Source organism: Phoenix dactylifera, chromosome 17 (assembly GCF_051530095.1).
Source record: "Phoenix dactylifera cultivar Ajwa chromosome 17, Ajwa_hap1_PhDact_Kaust_v1.1, whole genome shotgun sequence".
Lineage (NCBI taxonomy): Eukaryota > Viridiplantae > Streptophyta > Magnoliopsida > Arecales > Arecaceae > Phoenix > Phoenix dactylifera.
Window position 1 is genome coordinate 15718772 of NC_143206.1, and position 26084 is coordinate 15744855.

Sequence of the window (26084 nt, forward strand, 5' to 3'; positions counted from 1 at the left end):
ACACATATGAACATTCGCACCTGTATCTACTAACCAATCGGTAGAGCAAATTGCCAAATTTAATTCTGGACTTAAAGTTACATACCGATCATCAGTACTAGTAGGACCAGTACTGGATAGCACCATGTTGGTTTGTGGATTTGCAGGTTGAGAAGGTGCATGTTCATAGTTCTGATACTTCTTCTTCTTCATCCGGCATACTCGAGCCATATGACCGAGTTTCCCACAATTGTAGCAAATCGGCTTCCGATCATTCTTATTGATATGATGTTTTGGCTTCATAGGTTTTCTTTTGTTTCTAGGTCCACCCTTTTCAAATTTGGAGTTCTTGAACTTATGGGTCTTATTTTGGCCTTCTACAAAGTTCACCTTGGTTAGAAGCTCAGGATTCATGAGTTGCTCATTATCTTTCTCAAGGTGTTGTTCTTGGATCCTAATGGCAGACAATAGAGTTTTCATTGTCATATCCTCGGTTTTATGTTTCAGGGATAACCCAAAGTCTTTCCAAGAAGGTGGGAGCTTGTCAATGGTACAAGCAACTTGAAGGCTCTCAGTTATACCCATTTCCCTTAAGCCTAATTCATGATAAATCACTGTTAACTCATGGGCTTGATCAACTACAGGCTTGGTGTCAACCATCTTATAAGACAGGAATTGACTAGCAGCATACTTGTCCATTCCGGCATCTTGGATACCATATTTCTTATTAAGATCATCCCAAATCTCCTTGGAGGTTTTAAAAGTGCAGTAGACATCAAAAAGGGGATCAGTAAGATAGGACAGAATCCTTCCCTACACAGGTAGTCTTTCTTCTTAAATTCCTCCAAATTACAAGTTCTAGCTGGTTCATTCTCTTTCTCATTTGGAGGAGAGTCAAAGATTATGGAAAATAACCCAAGTGTGGTTAAGAAGATTTCCATCTTCTGTCTCCAACGCTTAAAGTTATTTCCATTAAATTTTTCAGGAGGAACCGGGTCACTTGCATTGGCCATTGGGGTAACTCTAAGTACTAGCCTATTATATGTAGGAGTATCTACTTCAAGAATGTTGGGTATATACTGTCCCAGAAAATTTTAAATCTATAATACTCTACTTCAACAAATAATAGGCAGAAATAGGCTTACAGAAAATAAATAGAGAAAGTGGAAAAATGGAACCCGAGATGCTGAGGCGTGGTATGTTGGTCACTTTCCTTGAAGTAGATTTCGCCACCTTACAGTGCACTAGGCTTGGATGGCGTTCTACTCCTGAGATACAACAGCCTCTCGCACTGTTCCTTCTGCCTCAATGATTTGCACGGATCAAAGAAGCTTTCGAACCCAGAATCAGTATGCTGCAAGCCCGTTGATTGAAAGATAAATAGCAAACAGGGAGAATAGTAGTTTTCTGCTTTCAAATTATATATGTCTCCTGTCTAATCCGAAGAGGTCTATTTATAGACTTCTTCGGGACAGACGCGACCCAAAAAACGATCCAACGGTCGAAACCGGTAAGAAAGTTTGAAAAAAAACACTGGGAGTATGGCCAGCGGATGCGAGGTCGGTTGCGAAGAGGTGCTATCGAGGAAGCGACGTGGCTCCTCGTGTTAAGGGTGCGAAGCACGACTCATGCGCCTCTTGGCTCATCGCACCTGTTGTCCGACCTCGGCTCCTCTGGGCTCATTGCACCTGTGGTCCGACCTCAGCCTCGGCACCTCGGACGAGCACAGGCACAAGGAACCTCGGACGAGCAGGGCACATGCGCAAAGAACCCTGGTCGCACAGGCACAAGGAACCTTGGACGAGCAGGGCCTGTGAGGCGCAAGTAACCTCGGACGAGCAGGGCCGAGCGAGCACAGGCTCGAGCGCAAAGACCGTCGGGTCGGACGAGCACAGGCACAGAACCGAGCCTTCACGTAAATAAATCCTCCATATGAGAGATTTAAAAAAGGAGGGAACAGAGATTCGAACCACCTACCTCAAGCACCTCAAGCGGGCACACCAACCATCCACACCACACTCCCTTCTTAACATATATACATAATATATATATTTTAAGTATGAAAACTTTTAATTATTATTTAATAAAAATCTAACAAACACATGCTTGCACGGGTCCTCACACTATCTAAGCAACTCCATACCTCATCCTACACCAGCTGTTTCTCAAACAAATAATATCTTTCAAGGATATGCTGACTAGAATATGATAAATTTGACAATATGATGGCATGCACATGCCATGGAATGAGCTGCTCTTTTTTTTCACACTCCTGTGGGTGGCCAAGTTGGATGTGTGGTTAGAGAAAGGCAATGTGACAAGCTACTTGCTTTTCCAACCTAAAGGGTGCTCAATAAAAGATCATATACCAATAAAGTTAAAGACAGCCATACTTTGACTATAGTTAGCCCAAAAGATGATCCTCCATGATCTGATGGCTCTCATATGGAAGCTGATGCTTTGTTATCTACATTCAGATTTACTTTAGTCCCCATCGTGTCAAGTATAAGATGCCATTGTGTTCATGAAAGTTTCCCATTGTCGACATCGATCTGTTTTTAAAAATATGAATGAAGAGGGGGAAATCATTGGGCCTACAAAACAAAGCCAGTCACAGGGAATCTTCTTATCACTTCCTTGTGGAAGTTTACACTAGAAATCAACTGCTAGAAAGCTAAATGTCCTCCTCAATAACTAGGATGGCATGTTCCAAGGCCTTTGTAGTCGTACTCGGATCTCTCTCACCTCACACCAGCTTCAACATTCACATGGCCTCCAAGACCATTGTTCTTGGTCCCCATCCACTCCAACCCAACCTCCCCACACTATAAAGCTAGCATTTAAGCTCTCAAGCCTTCACATCCATGTGGGGAAGTCAGAAAAGGTGACCACATTTTACACGCAATCACATGCTACACAACTACTCTAGAATCAAACGTACCCTTGCGAATTTCAACAAACACCTTACACTTCAAATGCAAATTCGAGAATCTTTCAGAGAAACCTACGAAGAAGACAAGTGCATGTTGATCTTTATGTGAAGTTAAGAGTTATCTATAGAGGGATAAGCTTAGATATCTTAATGCAACAGTTAATATGATTGAAGAAGCTTCAATTTGTCCCAACTCAGGAGCATGGATCAAGAGTTTCTTTGATTTTTTGATACATTAACTCATATATCTTTACCTGGTTTACTCTATAAGAAATACTCTGCACCTGGATGTGACACCTTTGTGAAAGGATTACTATTGAACCCAAAGAAAGAAAGGATAAGAAGACAAGAGACTCAGCTCTGTGTCACTTGGCACATTATTTTTCAATACATAAAGGGTCGTGTATGAAGTGTCAAGTTGGTACAACTTTATTATTTTATGACAACCCTCATGCGCACCACCAAGCAAAACGTACGAAATTACATTAGCAGCATATATATCACTGTTTTAAATACCACTCTTTTATATAGGCAAATGCAAATTTCTTAATAAATAATGATGAGCATATCATAAGAACTGAATATAGATTACTAGCAACTAATTAGCTTTCTACATCATATTATTAATTTTATATATTATTGCACTAAAATAATACTTACTACATGATCACCTAACAAACTACATAGTTTGCATTTACAACCGTATAATGACTAGTAAGCACCAAGTCCAAGGGCTAAGACTGCCGATACACTTTTGTTATTATGATGGAGAAGCTTAAAAACCTAAAATGATCTAAAGTGTTGTTATCGAGCACAAATGATAAAAAAAAAAAAAGAAAAAAGAAAAAAGAGTGCTCTATATTCAACAAAATCTGCCACCTAAACTAATCTTTGGTAATTACTAGTTTTAAAGAATCATATTGTTAAAAACCCAAAATTGATAAAGCTTAAGAGTGAGGAGAGAATTAGAACACAAAAGAAGCTATACATGAGCAAACAAAATGGAACTGTCTTTTGTTTTGCACTGCCGGACCCTTCTTCGGTTAGAGCATGCCGGTCCTCATATGACTTCAGTCTCCTCTTCCTGCTACCAACCATCTTTCAGCTCAATGCCCTACTTGTTTAAAATATTTCTAATTCAGACCTTTCTATTTTATTCCTTAGCCGTGGACTTAGGCAAAAGCATAGATGCTTCAAGAGATGGTTACGCATGGGCTGACTAGATGGAGAGGAGCCCATAGAATTGTGAGACGAGGGCATGCTTCTTGTAAAGATCCAGATCCATGCAGGGGTGTTTAGTTCCATATTAGCTATGCACTAGATAGATCTTGAATACTTATACAGGACCAAGGAACCCAAATAATATGTTCTAACTAGCTTTTTTGGGTGAGATCCTGAGTTGTGACTAATAGGGCAGACCCAACCTATAAATTATCTAGAATAAAGCATTAGCTTATCGTGGTGCTTGTGATTAGATTTAAAAGTCAGGACTTAAATAGAAAAATATGCGAGAATACGTACATGCATGTATTTAGTCCCACATCAGCCTTTTTGGGTGAAGTCTTGGGTTGCGACACTTCTTTTTGACCTTTTTCATATTCTTTGCTTCTTTTCCAAAAATTGGAATCTAATTCTCTTTGTAATATTCTCCACTTTGGGATATTGCGTTTGTGAATAGCTTGTCTTATTTTTCACCCTAGTCTGACTAACATAGCTAGTTGGGCTAGTTTGAATAAGATGTTGAGCTTTTTAATAATCAAAAAGCTAGCTAGATTCTGTTTCGTAAGCCTCCATAATTTTGATAATCACTGGCTTATATTATATCTAGTTTGAATAAGATATTAATAATCAAACTAGAGAATGTCTTGAAATAAACCTTTATTATCTTTAAGTCTGAATCATGCTCTCACTCGATTTTAAGTGGAGTTCCTCCCATCCAATATCTTAGAAAAATTTTTAAAAAAGCCATGTGTTTGTGTGTTTATATGTATTTCTTGAGATTATCAGTCACTTTTTTCGCTTTTGAAAGAGCTTTAGCTTAGGTATATGCCCAATGCAATTTTGAATGGAAAAATGAAGTATAAATTTCTAGGGCAGAATGCCATGCATGTGAACGTCCTAAAAAATACAAGACATGATGTGATAAATGGTGCCATTATATTAAACGTATTGCCCTATCAAGCTTTAAGCATTGGACCCCGGACGGTGGTCTGGTGGAGGCTGGTTATAATGGAGCACCAAAGTTTTTTTATTTTTTAAGTATGGTTTTCAATAATACAAGTTAATGACTAATAGTGAGTTAGTTTGCAATTAAGTAATGAATCTGCCCTAGTTTATTAGATCTATGCTACCCTAGGTCTTCTAACTCCACTTTCATATATCCATTCTTCCATTGAATGTGTTATTAAAATTGGAAGCATCGGCCAATGCAATATTGGAGGGTTTCACTTCATATTAAATCCTATCTCTTCCAAGCCATGGAAAAGACATAATGGCAACTTTAACCTAGTTGGTCAAGCCTGGAGTTTAATAACAACTTCATGTTCTCCTTCGTGGAGAATCAAGTTGAATTCTTTTTTATATGAATATAATCTTTTTCTCAAATATTTAATGGGCACACTTGAGCTCGCTTAGTTAGTGGTCCATTAGAGATATGAAGAGAGAGACAAAAATAAAAACTAAATCTTATCTACTTAGAAAAATAAGTTTATTGGGAGTCTAAGATAAGAATTTGTATCCAAATAAGTTTATATTTAGTTAAATTTTCAATATTGGAATATTCCAAAAATAACAAAACTTTGAATTAAATATGTTATTAATAAACCAACAATAAGTCGGCTAAGAGAATATTTATCCCATTAAGGAATCATAGCAGTATCTTTAGGACTAAAATCAAAAGCATTTATTGCCCTTTTTCTAGAACAAGCTTGCTGCTTTGCAAAAGCGATTTACCATGGATACCTAAAGAGAAATCACATGAAAAATACTGAAGGGTGCTTTCTATATATTTCTTAGTTTGTTTTCACAGGTAGTTACTTTTAGTTCTTTTTTTCCTTTAAGCTTTGTAAGTTTCAAAAAGTTTTCTGCTTTCCATTTTGTAGAATTTCTCTATGAACGTGTTTATCACTCATAAAGAGGGATGAAAGTGAGTCGGATAATATTCATCTGCATCTATGTTTGGATCTAAATCTATCCAAATATAGATAGACATTTGAGTACCCAACTAATATCCGTATCCATATCTATATCTATCAGATCCGTATCCGAATATTCGATTCCATTTGTGACTCTATTTAATTTTATATAGCACTCATGAAATTTTAAACATGCTATTAATTTGATTTATTATCCACTTACTAATATCTTTGATTCTATAATCACAAAGTTTAATTATCCGATTTACATTTACTTTTAATATATTAGTTTAAAACAAATATAGATATGAATTTTTACATCCGACTAATATGCATCCGTATCCGTATCTATATTTATAAAAAAATAAATATGAATATAGATATACTGGTATCCAAGTTGATTTCAGCTCTATTTATAAAAAACAATATATGTATATGTATATGTATGTATATATACATATGTGTGTGTGTGTGTGAAGGGCATGCATTGATGCAACCTTTGATCACCCCATGGATCGTCCAAAATTCTATAAATGCTGGGACAAAAGCAAGAATTTCTAATTTCAATTGTCCCGGCCTGAAAGTATAAAAGATGGCGTTATTTATTTTTTTTTTTGCTTAAAATGGATATTTCATATATTACTTGAATGAATACACCCAGTAGAATCGGCAAAATCTAAGTCAGATAATGCTCCAAGCAATCCCTCCTCTCCTGCCCATAGAGTGTCTCCTGGTGTTATTAACTAAACACAAAGGCGGTTGGCCCAAATTCTATTGCCGGAAAACAAGGAATGGGGTGATATACGAAGGACGAGAAATGTGTCCCCATTTGCACCCTACTTTGTTAGACAATTTGATGCTACAACAATTATGATGATAGCCATTGTCAAGACTCCATTCACCAGTTTCATCGCACCATCTTCCTTCTTCGTACAAGAGAGGCCCCTTGGCATCACATTTTGTAAGCATATAGATAGATGTATAAATTTTAAATTTTGGTGAACTTGCACCAATGGCCACAACATAATAATCTATTCCTCTCGGGCCTAGTCCTTGTCCCTTCGTTCAATTTTATCACTTCATAGTTCTTTTTCCTTCCTTCCCTCGTAACATTTCGTGCCTAAAAAGAATTTGTCGTTGTAGCCAAAAGAGAAGACACCTTGGAACTTGGAAGTCATTTTTTTCCCCAAATCAATTGTCAAGCAAAGTTCTAAAAATTTTTCTCCAATAGGAATTGATGAACTTTGTATGGTCTCTACTTGTTGAGATGAAAATTCTTGGACAGCGTGACCCAGACCAGAATCCCTTCAAATCTGTGAAACTTTCCTTACTCTATATTCCATCATTCTCCATTGAGAGGAGCATCCATTAAAGCAGCATTCCGGAGTCCTTTGTGGCAGCATTAGCTGGCCCCCGAGGATATTGGTATGTTCCATTCCAAATACTTGGGTGCAAGGATGCTATGTTTAAGCACTGGGCATAATGACTACTAATAGCCATTTTACCTTCCCAATGGAAGAGTTGTTATACATCCAAACTGTTGGAGTTTTAATTTAAAAAAAATAAAATTTTTTATTTTCTAAATTTTAGTTGTTTCAAATGCTTTATTTTTTATTTTTTTGAGATGCCTCTTTTAGAAGAGTTGTGACTCTTCGAAAGAAAACGTTAATTTTCGAAAAAATACGGTGTTTCTAAAATATTATGTGTCTTCGAAACTATCGCGTCTCTTTGGTCTTCCAAATAAAGTCTATAAATAGATTTTTTAAGGATTAATCCAAAAAAAATATAATCCCCCTCTCTTTTACTGGTACTTTGTCTTCGGAGAGTTTCTTCTATAGACAAAGAGTTATTCTACAATTTAGCTTTCTGTTTTCTATCTTTTCTGAGCATATGAAGGAGTCGGTCAAGTCAAGCCTCTATAGCAATTGTGCTCATTAGAGGAGGATCGGGCTAAGCCAGATTATTGTACTTTGGGGACAGAATCACCGCAAACTTGCATGTAGGAGGTAAAACACGTTCTTAGGGCAGTTTATATCACGCAGATAAGTTCTTTTTAATCTTTCGATTTTATACTAGTAGATTATTTTTTCATAATACTTCTATAATTGTTTAGTATTATTTATACATAGCAATGACGCGTTAAGACAACATATTTTATATGATGGAAATGATTTTATTATTCTTTTTTGTGTAGAAACCTGATCTCTCATTTTAATTACTCCAAAGTAGGTAGGTATTTGGGTGAACGACATGCAAGTGGTGGCATTTAATTAGATCAAATCTAAGAATATCAACCATCACTTGCAAGAAAAATATTTGGATATAAGTAACAAATGTTAACAAAGAGGATCAAGTCAGACTAGAAGACCAAGTCAACACAGATTGTATTTCAAAAAACTTAAACTCACGAGTCCTAGCCACTCTCAGATAACAACTCTTGTTCATTCTTGTTTTACCTTGACCGAGTCTTGTATAGTAAATCTCGGAATATATTCTGTAATTGATTATCCTAATACTCAATAAAAACAAGCATCCACCCACTCTGTTAGGTGTGGTGAGACTTCAAAAACCATCGGTTCTTTGTTTTCTACTACAAATTAGGTCAATGTTTTAGAATAATTCTACCAATGTTGATGCAGATAGTATTTTCTTTTTTAGGTTGCCAGACCTATTCAGTGAAATAACAAAATACCTCATCACCAAACATGAACATGCCGTTATGTAATTTTGACTTCTAATATTTCTCGCTTACCCTTTTTATTATAATTTTTAATAGCATATTATAAATAATTAAGTAATTTGGACCGATTAATTTTCTTGCTTTAGCCCTCCAACAGAAATTTTTTATTGTGTTCGGATTGCATCTTTTATGCAAAAAAAATAATTACATATATATATATATATATATTAATAGTGTGCATTGTTGGATTGCGCGATGGCTGCTATAGGATTTGAAAAAAAAATTGAAGTATTTTAAGATCTGTGTAAGATTAAGATTCAACGGTTGATTTTGTAAAAAGATGAAGCATTAAAAAAAAGAAAAAAAAAGAAAAAGAAGAAGAAAAGATGAAGCATTTCCTCGCGCGAAAGATACCAACCTGAACCCTTCCCCGCAAAGCCGCCGGAGCCCCACAGACATCCCCACCACCCGTATAAATCTCTTTCCGACTGCCACGTGGCTGTCTCAGAGCCACGAATCTCTCTTACATTTGAGGCAAAGAAGCACTAGTGGACATTTTATTAAACCCCTTTAAGCTCCGAGAATCTCTAGTTTTAGCAATTGGGCCACTCGCCGACATAACCCCCACCTGCGCGTGTAACTCCAACTTTTTGTAGGGGTATTTTCGTCCATAAGGGGTATAAATATGGGCACTTGAGCTCCAACTGCCCTGTATCGCCAAAGATTGGTAAATATAAAAAAAAGCTCTCGTCGGCTTTTCTTCGAGTTTCCGGCGACCGGAAAACGAAATCCGGCTGTGAATGACGAAGATACACCCAAACGCCTCCTCCGCAGTGGCATGCTCGAGACCGGAGTTCTCCGGCGGATGCTGCTGCGGCGGCGGATTACCGGAGACGACGGTTCTGACGGTCTGGCGTAAGTCGCTGCTCTTCAACGGGAAGGGGTTCACGGTCTTCGATGCGAAGGGCAACCTCGTCTTCCGAGTCGATAACTACGCGTCGGGAAGGAAGGAGGGTATCGTCCTCATGGATGCCGCTGGCAAGCCGCTCCTTAGCATCCGGCGAAAGGTAGATCACCGTCGCCGATCTCCAAATCTGGAGCAACTATTAGATGATCGATCTCTTGATCGGATATTGTTCTATTTTCGAATATTTATCTGGAATAGATTTTATTATTTTGTTTCTTAATTTGAAAAAAAAGGAGATGGATTTCGGTGGTTTGATTAGGAGAGCAAAAGGATCGAAGGTTTCCGTTCAAAATGTTTTTATTTTCAGTCATCCTTCTTGTTCTTTACAACCTGCGGTGCTTGTTTTTCAAATCAAATTTTCTTTATAATTTTCTTTTTTCTTTTTTCTTTTTTTAAGAACAAGAAGGTGGATATATCAGACATGGGGAACATGTACTTGTTTTCGTTCTAGAAGTTTCTAGTTTTCGAAAATTTAATTTTTCTGTATATTTTTGTAATTGAAGTCAAATAACTGAAACTGAGTGAAAAAAAAATGTTTACGAAACTAAAAACTCGGCTGACTCGGTGGGGCGCACACGTGCAGAGGCTGAGCCTGGGCGACCACTGGCTGATCTACGACGGCGAGGAGGCGGCGAACCCGCGGTTCTCGGCGCGGAAGCACGTGAATCTCCTCCACTCCAAGGCGCTGGCGCACGTGACCCCGTGCCGCGGCGGCGGCGGCGCCAAGGGCTGCGTCGCGGCCCACTACGAGATCGGGGGGTCCTACTCGCAGCGGTGCTGCGTGGTCTACGACGAGCAGCGACGGCGGCTGGCGGGGATCAGGCGGAAGGAGGCCGTCGGAGACGTTGCATTCGGCGTCGATGTCTTCCGCCTCATCGTCGAGCCGGGCTTCGACGCCTCCGTCGCCATGGCCATCGTCATCCTTCTCGACCAAATGTTCAGCTCTCGAGGCTCGCTGCTCAAAGGCTAGTGGAGGTTGCTGTGTCGGAATTGTTTTCTTGGTGTTTTTTTTTTCTGAATGATGTTCTCTTGGTTGTTGGTGCTGCTCGTTAGCATCCATCTCAGAAAAAATATGAATATTGGCTTGTGGTGCTGTGTGGATTTGCCAGAAAAAAATAGAAATTTTGGGTGGTGTCACAGGGTCGAAATATGAATATATGGTGCCTTTTATGGGGTAGCTAGGTTTTGTTTTTAATGAACTGAATTGTTATACGATGTGAATAGTTGTGTTTTTTTTATTAATTTCATTAATAGAAAAACATAAACTTTTTTTTTTTTTTTTGGTTACATCCGCGACATACATTCATTAGTGCGAGTATTACCTAAAAGGTCAGAAAACAAAAAAAACGATAAAAAAAATAAGACAGAGGAGCCACCCACTCTACTATATTGTTAGGCTCTCTATAAACATGACTAACCTAATAGAAGGTGCATTCGCCTAAGAGGCGGTTAATATCAAGCATTATTAATAGGTTGGGACAAATCCACAAGATAAATAATGAATCCGAGGGCCATCAGGCTGAACAAAAAAATACCGAAACAATAACTAGATGGATCAAGTAAGTATAATAAAGAAAAGAATTTTCATGTATCAAAATAAAAAAAAGGAAAAGACTTATAACATACGAAGGGTGCATAAAACAAAATAAGTTTGTTAGCAGAGATAGGATTTTTTTAATCAATATTTGATGCATAAATATTTCTTAGTTGCAATCGCAAATCATTTTCGATGATCCAATCATAATTGCTTTTCAACCATGAGCCAATTATATTTTACATATCCAATCATAATCAATTTTCGACTAACCAGGTCGTGCAATTATAGCCATCTTACCATCATTGCCGTATTTAATCTCCACACAGCAGATCCGAAGACGACCAAGTTCCCAAAAAGAAAAAAACAGCATGTAAAACAAGCAAGATAGCATACGATAACATGACAACCTTTTCTTGCAAACCTGACCGGTAGACATCAAAATTAAGTTCAATACAAAGTTGATGAAGAGCAGAGAGAGAAGAGAGCTACGAAGCACCCAGATTAATTAGCCAACATTGGAAGCTCCTTAATACCGGCAACAGTTTGTCTAGTTCGAGTTAAGCCTAGCCTTAGCCTGGTCCTCGCCATGGATTATGGCTGTTCGAACCAAACCCGATGTGAGAGAATCATCTAGTGCGATTTGGCTTTGTTGGCTTCCTCATACCGTGCCTCTTAATCCTTTCTGTCCAAGCTCTTTTGGGATCTCCCTTAACCCTCTTTTACTTGGCCGCATGCATGGTATGCGTTGAGTTCTATTTCCTGTTCAAAAATGTGTTCAAGTTTGAAGGGATGATGATGGATGGAGTTTGCGATGATGATGAAGGAACGGGAAGTGAGTGAGCGATGGTGATGACGGGAGGTGGAAGGAACATGGAGCGTCGTCACCGCTTTGGATTACACCAACATTGTTGTCGGAGCTGGGCCATGATTATGCCATGGATATATTGGAGATGTTAGCCTCCATCTCCATCTAGACACCCATGGATTTTTTTTTTTTTTGGAATGAAAACATCTAAATTATGCAGGGAGATTCTTTGCCACATCCATCCACTTTTAGGGGCAGGAGTTCGAAAAAACAGTGTCACTCGGGGGTTTTTTTTTTTTTTGGTGCAACATTGGCTCACACTCGACAGGGGTAAATACGGCTAACAATATCAGAAAATAAAAGACTACATAAGAGCACAGACAATGACACGTGGTTCGCCCAGTTCTCTAGCATAATAAGTTGCATAGGAGGCAACTTAGTATGCAGCACCATTTGTCTTTCTATATACATGTATAGCATCATGGAGCAGCGGCCTTCCCTCTGCACCACGTTCCCGACCCCGAATTTAGGACAAATGCAATGAGCAGTATTTAGACACCTTATTATAGCAAGGACATGGGATGGGTTCGTTCCACAGGGATACCGCTTTTGGACTGTGTTCAAATTTTATGCCGCCTCCATTGCAAATAGAGCTAGGATATGGCATGGTAGCACCATGGAAAGACTTTATTTCAACTATGTAGTATATTGATACCGCACCGTTGTGGCAATACCTAGAATGGCACTCTATTAACAGTTCCTCGTCTCTAATTTTTTTTAGAGAAACATGAAATTAATCCTGGAAAAAAATGTTAAAAAAAAGTTGAAGCTAATTAACTTGAATTAGACACCGGGCAGGCTGGTGCTTGCAAGTAAAGGTGGCAATCCAATCAGATTGGATCGAATGTGGATCGGATTAAAATTTTTTCAATTCAAACCCAATTTATTTATTAAACAAGTTAAAATTTTACATCTGAATATGACATGTTTATTAAACAAGTAACCTGGCTCGACCCAACCTACATAATCCATTTATTAAACAAATCAAGGCAGATTAAACGAGTTAAACGGATTTTAAAAATATTAAATAGATTTAAACAATTTAAACAGATCAGATTAAATAAGTCAAAAATAAATTAAGCGGATTTTAAATAAATTAAACAAGTCGATCAAATTATAACCTAACTTAATTGTTAAATAAGTAAAAATAAATGAAATAGATTAAATATTTAAATATGAATTCAATTTATCAATAAATACGTTTAGATGAGTCCGCATTCTAAATCTACTTATGTTAAATCAAAATCTACTTAAAACAGACCGTTCATGCATCAGATGTGGGTCAAATCAAAAATTTATTAATTCGAACCCAACCTATTTATTAAACAAGTCGAAATTTCATATCTGAATCTGACATATTTATTAAACAGATAATCTGGTCCGATTCGACCCATATAACTCATTTATTAAACAAATTAAATCAGATTAAACAAGTTAAACGAATTTTTAAATAAATTCAATGAATCAAATTATGATCTAATCTAATTATTGAATAAATAAAAATATATTAAATAGATCAAAGATTTAAATTTGAATTTAATTCATCAGTAAATAGGCTTAGATGAGTTGATCTGTTAACGTTCCAAATCTGCTTATGTTAAATCAAAATTTACTTAAAAGGAGATCGTCCGTGGATCATCAGATTGATCACAGATTGCCTCCCTAGCTGCAAGTTTGTGACGTGCCGGCTTTGGAGCAGGAGGATAAGCTAGAAATTAATTCAATATCGAGCGAGTTTAATATTATAATACACCAATATTAGGCCACGCGGCCCAAGGTTTGAGAGCAGCGTCGCTGTCGTCTCCAGACGCTTCTACTCGCTTTCCGCCATGCCTCTTTTATTGGAACCGGCGATGCGCCCCTTGCTTCCTCCCCAAACCGACGGCGAACATCAACCCCACCGACTTCTTCTCCCATTAAATATTTCAGCTTTCTGGAGAGTGGAGTCCTTCTCGTCTGCTCCTCGTTAGAGGTCTACTGTAAACTACATCGCGTCTAGAGCAAGACCTCGAGAAATTTCTCAAGGTATCGATTTTTTTTTTAATTGAAAATTCGGGTAGTGGTTTTGATCAAGCTCTTGTACTCTCTCCTGCTGATCTTTCTTTCTCTCTCTTTTTTTTTCTTCCCATTTTTAATGAGTTTGGTGTTATTTTTTAGAGCTTTGGAGGAGATGGATAGCTCGGAGTTCTCATGGAAATTGGTAGACCACCCGAAGCTTCCAAAAGGGAAGACGGTGGCCGTCGTGGTTTTGGATGGATGGGGCGAAGCCAATCCCGACAAGTACAACTGCATTCATGTCGCCGAGACGCCGACCATGGATTCGCTCAAGAAGGTATCAATTCTTTGAGATATAATTCTATTCCTTAATCCTTGTTTGGTTTTATTGGTTTAGTTGGTTAGCGTCCATGGAGTAATTTAACATTCGCCTCCCTTGCACTTGTGCATCTGCTTCTAGTATGGCGAGCTTATCATTCTTCTGTTCTCTTAAGTTTGATTGATCTATCTGGCTTTCATTTTGATCTGAATAATCTTAGCTTCATTATTTGGTCGGATAAGAGAATATCAACTGCTAATACAGTGCCACTTCTTGGTGAATTTTCCATGTGTCTTTTCATCATACAGGACGAGGGTTTCTTCAAATTTAGGTTTTTATTGGATATATTTTGCCTCACATGATATGGCAGCGTAGTAGTTGCTAATAGATGTCAACTGCTAATACAGTGCCACTTCTTGGTGAATTTTCCATGTGTCTTTTCATCATACAGGACGAGGGTTTCTTCAAATTTAGGTTTTTATTGGATATATTTTGCCTCACATGATATGGCAGCGTAGTAGTTGCTAATAGATGTCCCCATGAACCTTGTTGGGTTAGTTATCCGGTGGTTTAGACACTCAATTGTTGTCCAGTACTTACTATCTCATGTTTGATTTTTAACGTGTCAAACGAATTTATGCCATTCATCATGTTGTTAGTTGACATGGAAATGAAGGTCTTCACCATTTCTGCTTATATTTTGTTTGAGGATCTTTGAACATATTAGATGTGGGTGCTTTTTGTGGAAGGAAAACATTTTAAATTGGTAATGGAGACACTTCCAGGATGAGTTAACAGTGCAAGTGGGCTTGAGAAGGTGTATGAACGAGGTCAGTAAGACTGGGTAACCTTGGTTACAGAAAGCTCTCTTTTTCATGTCCAGACCTTGGATATGTTGGTGCCTTGAGGTTGTGTTGCTTCTATTCTTCTGTATACAGCTGCTGATGAAGTAGCTGACCAACTTTCTAAAGAAAGTTGGATAGAGGTGGTGGTGGTGGTGATGCGAGAAATTCCCTCTCTTGATGTGGTTGTAACATCAATCCTTTTTGGTTACTCAACTTGCTGTCATCTGTTTTTTTTTTTTGTGGTACTATTAACTAAATGCCTTAATTATCTGGCAAAAGAAAAATGCTCAGGTGCAAGTTAAATTGTCATTCATGTTGCTTATGGATGCAACTAATATCATTCATCAGTTACCTATGCATAATAGAGTATTATAAACACACTCCATTTTTTTGTAGGGTGCTCCAGAGAGATGGAGGTTGATAAAGGCTCATGGCACAGCAGTGGGACTGCCTACCGAAGATGACATGGGTAACAGTGAGGTTGGTCACAATGCACTAGGTGCAGGGCGAATTTATGCCCAGGGGTAAAGTGCTCGTCTCACAATGTGTTTCACTTTTAGGACTTCTTTGTATTACATTTTTAGAACTTTTTGCTTGGTACATGAATTTATGTTAATTGCATTTGTTGTACTTAATCCTGATTTTTTTTTCTTTGGAACCAAATTATATCAGTACCAGGGCACTCTAATAAAGTAAACTTCTGTTTGGTTCTGCTTCTTTCTATGTATGTATGTATGGGTGTGCTGAGGAAGATGGGCTTGATGCAAATTATTATGAAATGGGAAAGCAAATATGGTATGCAATTTCGAAGTAGAACAAATGTGTGGCAATTTATTTTGGTGATTCTTGGGTGTGTGTTGAGGAAGATGGGCTAGTAATGGGTTGGATGGAAATCATATGATGAATACATCCCTTTTGGTTTTAGTTAACGCTTCTCAGCAATTTTCTGTTATATATCAAAAGTTAGACTTGAGGGATATTATGTTTTCATTCTGTGCCTCCTTGATGGGGAAGTTTGTTGTATTTGATTTATATTTCTGAGGGAAAGGCAATAAAAATGGAAGGAAGGTTATTTTTAGTTTCTGCTTCAATACATGGACAATCCTCTTCTTGTTTTCTTAGATGCTTTTAGGTTGATCACTTCGTCCCTTCAACTGAAATCTTGTTTATTTGTGGTTGGAAGTATAGGATGTCTTTGAACCACTCAATATTTGGTGGTCTCTAGGAGAGCCTAAATATCATACAAGTGACCTAATTTCTAAGAGTTTGTAACAAACAATTTTGGATGTCTAAATAAGAGATTAGCAGGTTGTAAGAACAAGTTGTGTTCCTCTAGTGCTATATAATGAATTGTTATGAGTCCTTTTTCTGGTTTCTTGCCACATATTTACTTCATCAAGACAAATATACTGTCTCAGAGCTTGTTTTTTGGGATCAAAACATGCCCCAATTTTAGGTCATTTATTTCTTCTCTCGTATCAAATCTCGTCAAATTTCTGTTCAAGTAGGGTGTTTACCTGCTTTTCTTACTTTATTTTGTATCAAAAACATTTATATAGATTTACAAAGATAAATTTGACTGGTCATTTTCTTTCAGATGATTTAAGTCAGCTAAATCAAAAGCATTGTATTCCTTCCTGCAGATTGGCATATGGAACATGGATTTGCATCAGTGCTTAATGAGTCATTTTCTGCTTTTTCTCATTGATTCTGCTGCTATTGGATTTCTTTCAAAACTTATTGTTTTTTTAATGCTGCACTACTGGGATGAACATTCTTTTAACTGCAGTGCTAAACTTGTGGATCTTGCACTTGCCTCTGGAAAAATATATGAAGGAGAAGGTTTTAAATACATTCGAGAATGTTTTGATCAAGGTACTTTGCATCTCATTGGTTTATTGAGCGATGGGGGTGTCCACTCACGGCTTGATCAGCTACAGGTATAGATTAGATATTCTTAGTTCTTGTTTGAATACCTGCTTTGATGATTTTCAATAGCTGATAACCTTTTCTTTTGCAGTTGCTACTAAAAGGAGTCAGCGAGCATGGTGCCAAAAGAATCCGTGTCCATATCCTTACTGATGGTCGTGATGTTTTGGATGGTTCTAGTGTAGGCTTTGTAGAAACACTAGAGAATGACCTTTCAAAGTTACGGGAGAAAGGTGTTGATGCACAAATTGCATCTGGTGGGGGCAGGATGTACGTTACCATGGACCGCTATGAGGTATTTGTGCAATTCTCTTTTCAGAATGATTATGTATTCCTGGTTCATGAGAATATTGTTGGATGCAAAAAATGCAGTGTTTCATTTACTAATTTCTTGTTCAGTCTGTCTGCAATTCTTACATCTCAAGAAAACATCAATTGTAGGGTGTCTAGCATTGGAAAAAGGTTGAAATCATGTTCAACTTCTCATCTCTTCACACGCACGCGCGCGCACACAAAGAAAGGGGGGTGGGGGGGTGGGGAGATTACAATGCTGTTGGTATGATGCAAAATGGATCCTGCCGTTGTAATGTTATCATGATCTGAAATTGTGTGCATGTATATCAAATTGTCAAAAATAGGACAGCTTTCAATAATGAGATGATGCTTTGATGCATTTTATATTTTGGTAGCAACTAGATGAGTCAAAAGTTGCTTCATATGTTATTTAAAATGTGGAGATCATATGATGTTGATTCTTGATATTTATGGTTAGCACTGATTTTCTCACACTACATCTTTTTTCCTTTTCTTTCTTCTTTGTTTTTTCCACTTCAATGTCTTTGTTTGCACCATAGTGTTCTTGCCTGTCTTCATCTAGGATTGAATCACATTTTTTTAATCACTGCTTGGCTATGTAATCTTTGTTTCTCTTGACAATCAATCTTAATAACAGTTCCTTCTATTTTGGGTAGTGCACCCATTTTGGGAAATCTTTAGAAACTCATTATTCCTAAATGCTTCTAGTGTTTTTGAAATACCTTCTTCCCTACATCTGCACCCACAACTGTTCCAACCCTGCAACTGCTCCAGCACCTGCTAAGTAGTCAATGGAGGTTTTTGGCGATTTGCTTCACATATCAAGTTTTTGCATTTGAATAGTAGCCAAAGAAATTTCTGGATGTTATGTTTACTTTGTATAGAATGATTTTTGCAGAATGACTGGGAGGTTGTGAAGCGCGGTTGGGATGCTCAGGTTCTTGGTGAAGCACCATACAAGTTTCAAAGTGCTCTTGAAGCAGTGAAAAAGTTGAGGGAGGATCCCAAGGCCAATGATCAGTATTTGCCCCCTTTTGTTATAGTTGATGAGAGTGGCAAGGCAGTTGGACCAATAATGGATGGTGATGCTGTTGTAACATTCAACTTCCGAGCAGATCGTATGGTTATGATTGCTAAGGCTCTGGAGTATGAGAATTTTGACAAATTTGATCGTGTAAAATTCCCAAAGATTCGATATGCTGGAATGCTTCAGTATGATGGTGAATTGAAGCTTCCAAGCCACTATCTTGTTTCTCCTCCAGAGATTGAGAGGACATCTGGTGAATACTTAGTGCACAATGGCATCCGTACTTTTGCTTGCAGGTAATTGTTATGTTAACTTTGACAGACTTGTTCTTTTTGTTTTTTACTGGAAAGCCAGCCGAATAATATTTTTTTTATACTGAGCGGAGATTCCGACGGCAAGAAGTTGAAAGCCCCTACTCCTAACAAGTTGGAAAGATAAGCATTCGCTTTATTAGCCAAAGTCGGGACCGGGATAAAGAGATTTATATAGGCCTTGTGAGGAAAAGATTGAGATAGGACTCGCCATAACCCAATTTTAGAGTCGATGCATTCCCTTTATTTCCATGAATTATTGTATTTTGCAAACTTTATTTCCCTTTATCTTGCTTTTTAGTTTGGTTGCTTGTATAGCTGCCCATTTCGTTAATTAATTTGAATGTATGGCGTTTAACTACCATCTTTAGTTGGCAAAAGTCTTTGTAGAAGATCATCAAAATTAAATCTTTCAAAGATTTTTATCCCAAACAAGCTTATGTTAAATGTTTTTACAATCTTTTGGGATCCTGAAAAATGTAGTGTAGACTATTGATTAAGTTGATGCGTTGAGGTCCTATGTTGGTTCGTGCCATTATGTTTATTCATTGTTTTTTTTTTTTTTGAATGTTATTTGTGTTCTTAGTAAATATCATGGGGATAAATAATCCGTATCATCTATGGCACTTCTATCCAAGTCTGCAGTATCGAAACTGGCACTCGTGCTGTTTGGCCGACGGTAAGGTATGGTATGGTACCAGGTCGCATGGTTTGCCGTACCGGTCCGTACCGGCTGATACGGGCCGATACGTATCGGTCCGACCTGGGACCGGTACCGGATCAGCGTGGAATCCGGTACCGGTAGTTTATTGTTGGAGAACCGGTACGGACCGGTATGGGCCCAGTACAGACCGGTACGGGTCGCCACGGGTACGCCGACCAGTACCGGTACGGCGGACCTTGCCATGTCGTCTTGTCCTTGTGTGTATCGAAAAAAAAAAACCAGAGGGGGAGAGGGAGAAGGAGAAGGAGAGAGAGGGAGAGGGAGAGAGAGAGGGCTCGGAAGCTCTCCAGTGGTCCACAAGCCCCGTTGGGTAGTGCCTTGTTTCGAACGAAACAAAGTCTCGGATGGGGGGGAGGGGGAGAGGGAGGGGGAGAGAGAGATACCGGGAGAGCAAGGGGGAGGGAGATACCGGGAGAGAGAGAGGGAAAGGGAAGCCCTCCTCTCCTCCGATCATCCGCAGACTCTATTGGACAAAGCCGAGCATTGTTTCGAACGGAATAGGGGCTCGACCCTTTTTTTTTAAAATTTTTTTTCTCTTCTTTAAGTGAGAGAGGGGGCTCGGCCCTATGCCACTTCACTTAAAGAAGTGAAATTTTTTTTTTGAAAAAATGAGTCAAGCTCTTATTTTGTTCAAAACGGGACTCAGCTCTGCAGCATGGAACCTGTGGACGACTGGAGGAGAGGAGGGCTTCCGAGCCCCCTCTCTCCCTCTCTTGGCATTTCTCTCTCTCCCCATCCCTCTTTCTCTTTCTTCCCCCCTCCCTCTCTCTCTTTATCTCTTTCCCTCTCTCTCTTCCGCTCCGTGGTTGGTTTCTTTTTTTGCTTGCTGGAACCGTCCTGGTCCGCTACCGGTACAAGCGCGGCATGCCCCGTGCCGGATGGTTCGGGATGGTTCCTCCGTCCTTGCTTCTATCCTTAGTAGCAGTGCGGTGATTGAAGAAAATTCAAGTGATAATTCATCTCCCTAGCCTCCGCTTCCTGCACAAATCCTAAACATATGCTTACTGCAGGGACACAAGTAAGAATATCTAACCTGGCCATGTGGAAGATACTTAATTGTCTGTTGCCACCACCTGTTTTTCTCTGTGTGCTTTTACAGATGGTGCAGAGAATGTCTTGTAAGTCGCTGCAGCCATGTAAAACCTTGGTAAAACATTACTAGAATATTCATTACATGGTGAATTATATGAGACATGATATCTTGTTTAAAATATAAATCTTCCTTGTTAGAACCAGAACAATTTCTTCTTAGCTACCTTGCTCGGATTTTTCTTTAATAAATCAACAAACAATTCTTGTTGCTAAGAGTAGATTCTATTATTCCTTTTTCCTTCTCATCTACATCCTCTGCGTGGTCTAAGTGGATTTTTTATTGAATTTTGGCACCTTGGTCAGCCAATAAGAAGACAACTGATCTGTGCAATAAGTCAATAAGACATTCATTTTATTTTATTTTTTTTCCAAATTTCCTTCCTGGGTAGGATATCTCATTGTTGTTCAATATTTTTTCATTTGACTTATATTACTGGTTTCTGAGTTTCAAATTACTGTGCACTAAGTTCCTTAAACTTTCATACTCTGCTGCTAAAGTGTGTATTCCGTGTTGAATTTGTGAATCTGGATTTTAATGTTAAATTTTATAATATTTGCTATTCTAAACTGGAATGCTGAACATAAATTATTGTTTAGAATTACCTTTGCTATAATTGTTTATCATTTTCAGTACATCATTGAAGGCACCAAAGTTTAGTCGTGCCTTTTTATCCCAATTATCTATTTATGATGTTGCTTTTATATGTATTATTAGTATGAGCACATTTTAATCTTATTTTATATTTTGTGTAATAGTGAGACTGTCAAGTTTGGTCATGTCACCTTTTTCTGGAATGGAAACCGGTCAGGATACTTCAATCCAAACATGGAAGAATATGTAGAAATTCCAAGTGATTGTGGGATCACATTCAATGTTCAACCAAAGATGAAGGCCTTTGAAATTGCTGAAAAGGCTAGGGATGCGATCCTAAGCTGCAAGTTCCACCAGGTAATGCGTTGGCTGTTAAAAGAAAAAGGATTTCAATGATATGGCCATTATTTAGTAATCCATAAATATATGTAGGTCCGTGTCAACCTACCTAATGGAGATATGGTGGGTCATACTGGTGACATTGAAGCCACCATTGTTGGTTGCAAGGCTGCTGATGAAGCTGTGAAGGTAATGTTTGATATTGCAACTCACTTCTAATACTTTTGTTCAATTTGCAATGGTTGTATTTCAGACTTTTAAGGCCGTATACCTCGAACTGATCCTGCATTCAGTTTTTATTTCTCTGGCCTTTTCAAAGGTATATAAGATGGGAGAAGGAGAAAGCAATCGATGTGTCTATTTATCAACTTGACCTGGTTTTACTATTGATTTTACATGTGGTCCTTATTTCAATTTTATCTCTTGCGGCATTTCACAAAATTTCAAGTGAACATTGATAAGATTAACCTGTTTGGGTAGTGTTTGGGCTTCAAGTTACATTAATCGATGAGCTTCTGCAACCAAGAAGTGATAGGATTTTCTGGATTTGTTCCAGTGATGTTTGTCAGCAAACTGACCAACCAACGCAAGCTTTATGACACAGCTCAGGATACTAATGGAAACAATAGAAAATGTGAAATCTCCGGAGCAAAAAAAAGAAGGAAAAAGAAAAGGATATCTTCCAAAAAATTAAATTGGAGCAAGTTTTGGCCTAAAAAGAATTTAGTGGTTTAGGATTCACTGAAATAATAATACAGCATCTCATTCAAAATTTAAGAAATCCAAATCAGATTAAGAAATCTGTAATATTATCCTCCCATGGGAGAACTTTCAGTGGAGTAGGGAAGTTCATCTTCCAACCTGTCTGTCCATTTGAATGGAGAGAGTTATGGTTTTGGGTGGATGAATAGTGGATGAATAGTGTCATTAGGATCTAACTTTAAGTAATGATTATCTGTCTTCCTGGTACATGCCATTTTGGTAAGTGCTGCTTAATATTTTTTGGTATTCTTTTCCATATAATATTCTGATTGTTGCTTATAAGAAAGAGGCTGTCTTTTGCAGTTATATCAATGTAATTTAGACAGGTCACCCCTGAATGAATACCTGACTCTTCCATCATATTGTCAGAAAGAGTCTTATTGGGTTTATTCTGGTGGATCTTTTTTGGCGAAATACCCATTTTTGAGTATGACAATCCAGATTCCTTTCAGGTGATACTGGATGCTGTAGAGCAAGTGGGTGGAATCTATGTTGTCACTGCTGATCATGGGAATGCTGAAGACATGGTGAAAAGGAACAAATCTGGCCAACCGCTGCTCGACAAAAATGGAAATATTCAAATCCTCACTTCCCATACAGTTCAACCAGTATGCATACTGACGTCTTAATTTTATTCTTCCTTGCATCATCGCCATGATCATCTGAATGAATAAACTATAATTGTTAGAGATTGTTTTTATCTGATCATGGCTGTCATCATTGTCTGCATGTCTAGATTAAACTTTTGGATTTATGTTTCACTTGTGTCAACATCACTTCCAATATTTATACCAATGGACGTGTTTCATTTATGAAAATGTCCAAGGTGCATGGCATAAAATTGCACAGGCCGCTTATGTTTTTAGGATGTCCATATGTTCTAGGAAAAGGTCTACTTTTTGTTGCTTCATGATTGTAGCCTGCAAAAATGCCAACTACACTTCAGTTGTTATGGTTACTATGAATTGAATTATTTGACCATTAATGAGGAGGCCATTAGCTAGTTGCCCGGTTCACCTTGAATCTTTGACTTACGATATCTTTACCTGTTCTATTAGTTCAAGTTTTGATATTGTTTACCTCGTGTATGTTATGATTCTGTTAAAAGAGTTTTCAATGGATGTTTGAGCATCCTGTCTTCTAGCTACAGATTTAATTTCTGTTGGAAACTTGTTAAGGATTGTCTGCATAATATGTTGACCTAATCACCAGTTTAAGGAGCAAGTATATGAAGAGATGTCTCTTTTGCTATATCCAGCATATGTATTACTTTATATTATTAAATGAGTCATCTGTCAATCTGTTATCACATGTAACTTGTAAGTTCAGTTAACCTGCTATTTCAGTTTACGATTGTGACTAGATAGAAATATGAATGTGGAAATTTTATTTGCTCTAAATTACTGGTACTTCATTACTTTGGCTACCTTGGGGGAGGTTCAATGATTGATTGCTTTCATCTTGTTGTTATGTTTCCTTAAAAGCTTTATATATTTTTCATATGTAAATTAACTGTTTGCACCTTTTGTTATGGACGCACGCATTTACTGTATGAAATGTCTGGTCGATCCATTTGACAGTCCAGGAGATTAAAAAAAAAAAAATATCTTACCAATGCTTATTGGAATGCTTGTAGTATTTTTCTTCTTATGCTCCGACTTGTGGTAGCTCTGATTTATATAGCAGTGCTCATATATTATTCTGCTATGCGCGGAAGAGCTGGCCATTTTAGTACCAGTTTAAATCGGTCCGAACTGGAATCGTACCGATCTAGTAGGCGACCGGTACGCCTACCGGTACCAGCATGGCGAACCTTGCTTGATACATTGATTCTATTACGAGTAACACCATCCGTCATCTCCCAACCCCCTCAACCCTCTCCCTCGCCCCCAATCCCCCACCCCAAAAAGAATCTTGTCCTACATGACATTTCTGACCATAATTTCTCGAGTATTGTTCTTCTCATCACACAGCTGTCATGCGGATAGCATACGGTTTTGAGTGTCAAGAGCTTCAACAGTCAGTTAATTCTGATAATTACTGAGAATCCCCTAGTCCAATATTGTCACCTACTTTTTATGTAGGTGGGACCTCTTAGGCGAGTGGCTTTGGCGATCTGGCCACTTCCAAAAAAGAAGCGGATCCAGTATAAATGGTTGAAACCTCAAGACACATTTACCCATTGATTAAATAAGAATTTAACTCTGAGAAACACACACACACACACAGGGGAGCGCACTGAATGGGAGCATCTCTTCTTTGTTTCTCCCCATGGAACCAGCATAAAGTCGAGGTGAATGGGAGCAACCAAAGACGATAATTGTTTAAACTGCTATTGTTTGTATTACCCTCAAAAGATGTTAGGGAAGTGCAGTTCAGCCTTCTACGTTCTGCTGATTGAGATGGCAAAGACTCGTTACTGGAGAATGAAAAAAGTGCTTTTTCTAATCTATTCTTTTCCCAGTGGTACACATAAAGCCGTAACTATCTAATGTTGCCACCATCAACAGAAACCTTGTCGTGGGTTTCATGTTTTGTGATTATTTATTATTATCTTTGAACTTTTCAATGTTTTTCGCTGTCATTGTTTTGGAAAACTTGTATTTGTTAGGTTTATCTAGTATCACTGATATATTTAAATAATCTTTTCCTTTTAGAACTGTTAAGCCCTTTGTCTTTGTTTCAGGCAACGGTTATTAATCTTTTTCTTAGTTAATCTGAGGTACTTGAGGCTTGTTATTGCCTCTCTATTTCAAAACCTTTCTCATAAACTCATCATCTGTCGAAATTTTGCAGGTTCCAATTGCCATTGGAGGCCCCGGGCTTGCTCCAGGAGTCAGATTCCGCAAGGATTTGCCCACTGCTGGCCTTGCTAATGTTGCTGCCACCGTGATGAATCTCCACGGTTTCGAGGCCCCCAGTGACTACGAGCCTACTCTCATTGAAGTTGACTGATCCAAGATCCGGTGCCTCATTGTGTCGAGGAGAGGTTAAATAATTTTTGTAATTGGGATCTGCGAATTACTTTGAATTAAGATGCTGGTGTAGAAGATACTAGATGTTGCCGTCAAGTTTGCCTGATGCTTGCTTTATTATCATCGTCGTCTTTCAGGAATATCATGACGACTCTCATGTCTCAACATGCATGCTTGCATGCATAAATGCATGTAAATGTTTTGAGAACCCTGAAGTGTTGTGAAAAATTCAGACATTTTAAAACCATTAAAACGGAAAAATCATGCTTAAGAAACGACAACAATAATAATAATAAAGGGATACTTATCATTTTCCTTCCATTTTATGACCCTACCAAATATTTTCATGCTATACTTAAAGGTCCGGTCGCTCCTGAGAGGAGATTGCAAGAACGCAACACCACCGGAGATCCACATGATTAAAGACATGGTTTCTGGATGGCAGTACAGGTCGCTAAAAGATGGTAGCAGCAGTTAGGAACCTTGTAAGCGTAACAAACCTTGTTTTATACCAAATGTGGGTTCGCTTTAGCAACCCTCATTTGACAAAGATTTCTATCAACAGCAACCTGCGACAAGTTATGATATCCCACGAACAACAAAAAAAAATAAAATAGTGCACACCATTAATGGTGGGACATAAGGTTAACCTGCATTGATAGATCCATTTGCAAAGACATACGATACGATTCTTCCGAGTGCTGCCCCAAAACCAGAAATGCGAAAGCTGGAGATCACCTGAAACTCTCACATTGTAAACCCCGG

At 38.2% G+C, this 26084-nt stretch overlaps 2 protein-coding genes across 2 annotated transcripts; both read left to right on the forward strand.

Moving 5' to 3' along the window:
* The first annotated feature begins 9409 nt into the window (after window positions 1-9409).
* Window positions 9410-10973, forward strand: LOC103709699 (protein LURP-one-related 8-like). Its single transcript, XM_008795171.6, has 2 exons — window positions 9410-9792; window positions 10276-10973. Exons 1-2 carry the CDS (start codon window positions 9526-9528, stop codon window positions 10660-10662), a joined length of 654 nt encoding a protein of 217 aa, XP_008793393.3. The 5' UTR covers window positions 9410-9525; the 3' UTR covers window positions 10663-10973.
* Window positions 10974-13734: 2761 nt separating this feature from the next.
* LOC103723177 (2,3-bisphosphoglycerate-independent phosphoglycerate mutase) lies at window positions 13735-25459 on the forward strand. The gene is made up of 10 exons (XM_039132956.3): window positions 13735-14119; window positions 14252-14426; window positions 15650-15777; window positions 17043-17193; window positions 17274-17477; window positions 18396-18820; window positions 21408-21600; window positions 21676-21771; window positions 22797-22952; window positions 25141-25459. Exons 2-10 carry the CDS (start codon window positions 14265-14267, stop codon window positions 25297-25299), a joined length of 1674 nt encoding a protein of 557 aa, XP_038988884.2. The 5' UTR covers window positions 13735-14119; window positions 14252-14264; the 3' UTR covers window positions 25300-25459.
* The last annotated feature ends 625 nt before the right edge of the window (window positions 25460-26084 follow it).

What these genes read in the sequence shown, in the direction of transcription:
- LOC103709699 (XM_008795171.6), top strand. Translation starts at nt 9,526, where the DNA reads ATGACGAAGATACACCCAAACGCCTCCTCCGCAGTGGCATGCTCGAGA. An exon ending in TCCTTAGCATCCGGCGAAAG is followed by an intron (nt 9,793 to 10,275) that starts GTAGATCACCGT and finishes GCACACGTGCAG; the next exon opens with AGGCTGAGCCTGGGCGACCA.
- LOC103723177 (XM_039132956.3), top strand. Translation starts at nt 14,265, where the DNA reads ATGGATAGCTCGGAGTTCTCATGGAAATTGGTAGACCACCCGAAGCTT. An exon ending in CCATGGATTCGCTCAAGAAG is followed by an intron (nt 14,427 to 15,649) that starts GTATCAATTCTT and finishes ATTTTTTTGTAG; the next exon opens with GGTGCTCCAGAGAGATGGAG. An exon ending in CACGGCTTGATCAGCTACAG is followed by an intron (nt 17,194 to 17,273) that starts GTATAGATTAGA and finishes TTTCTTTTGCAG; the next exon opens with TTGCTACTAAAAGGAGTCAG.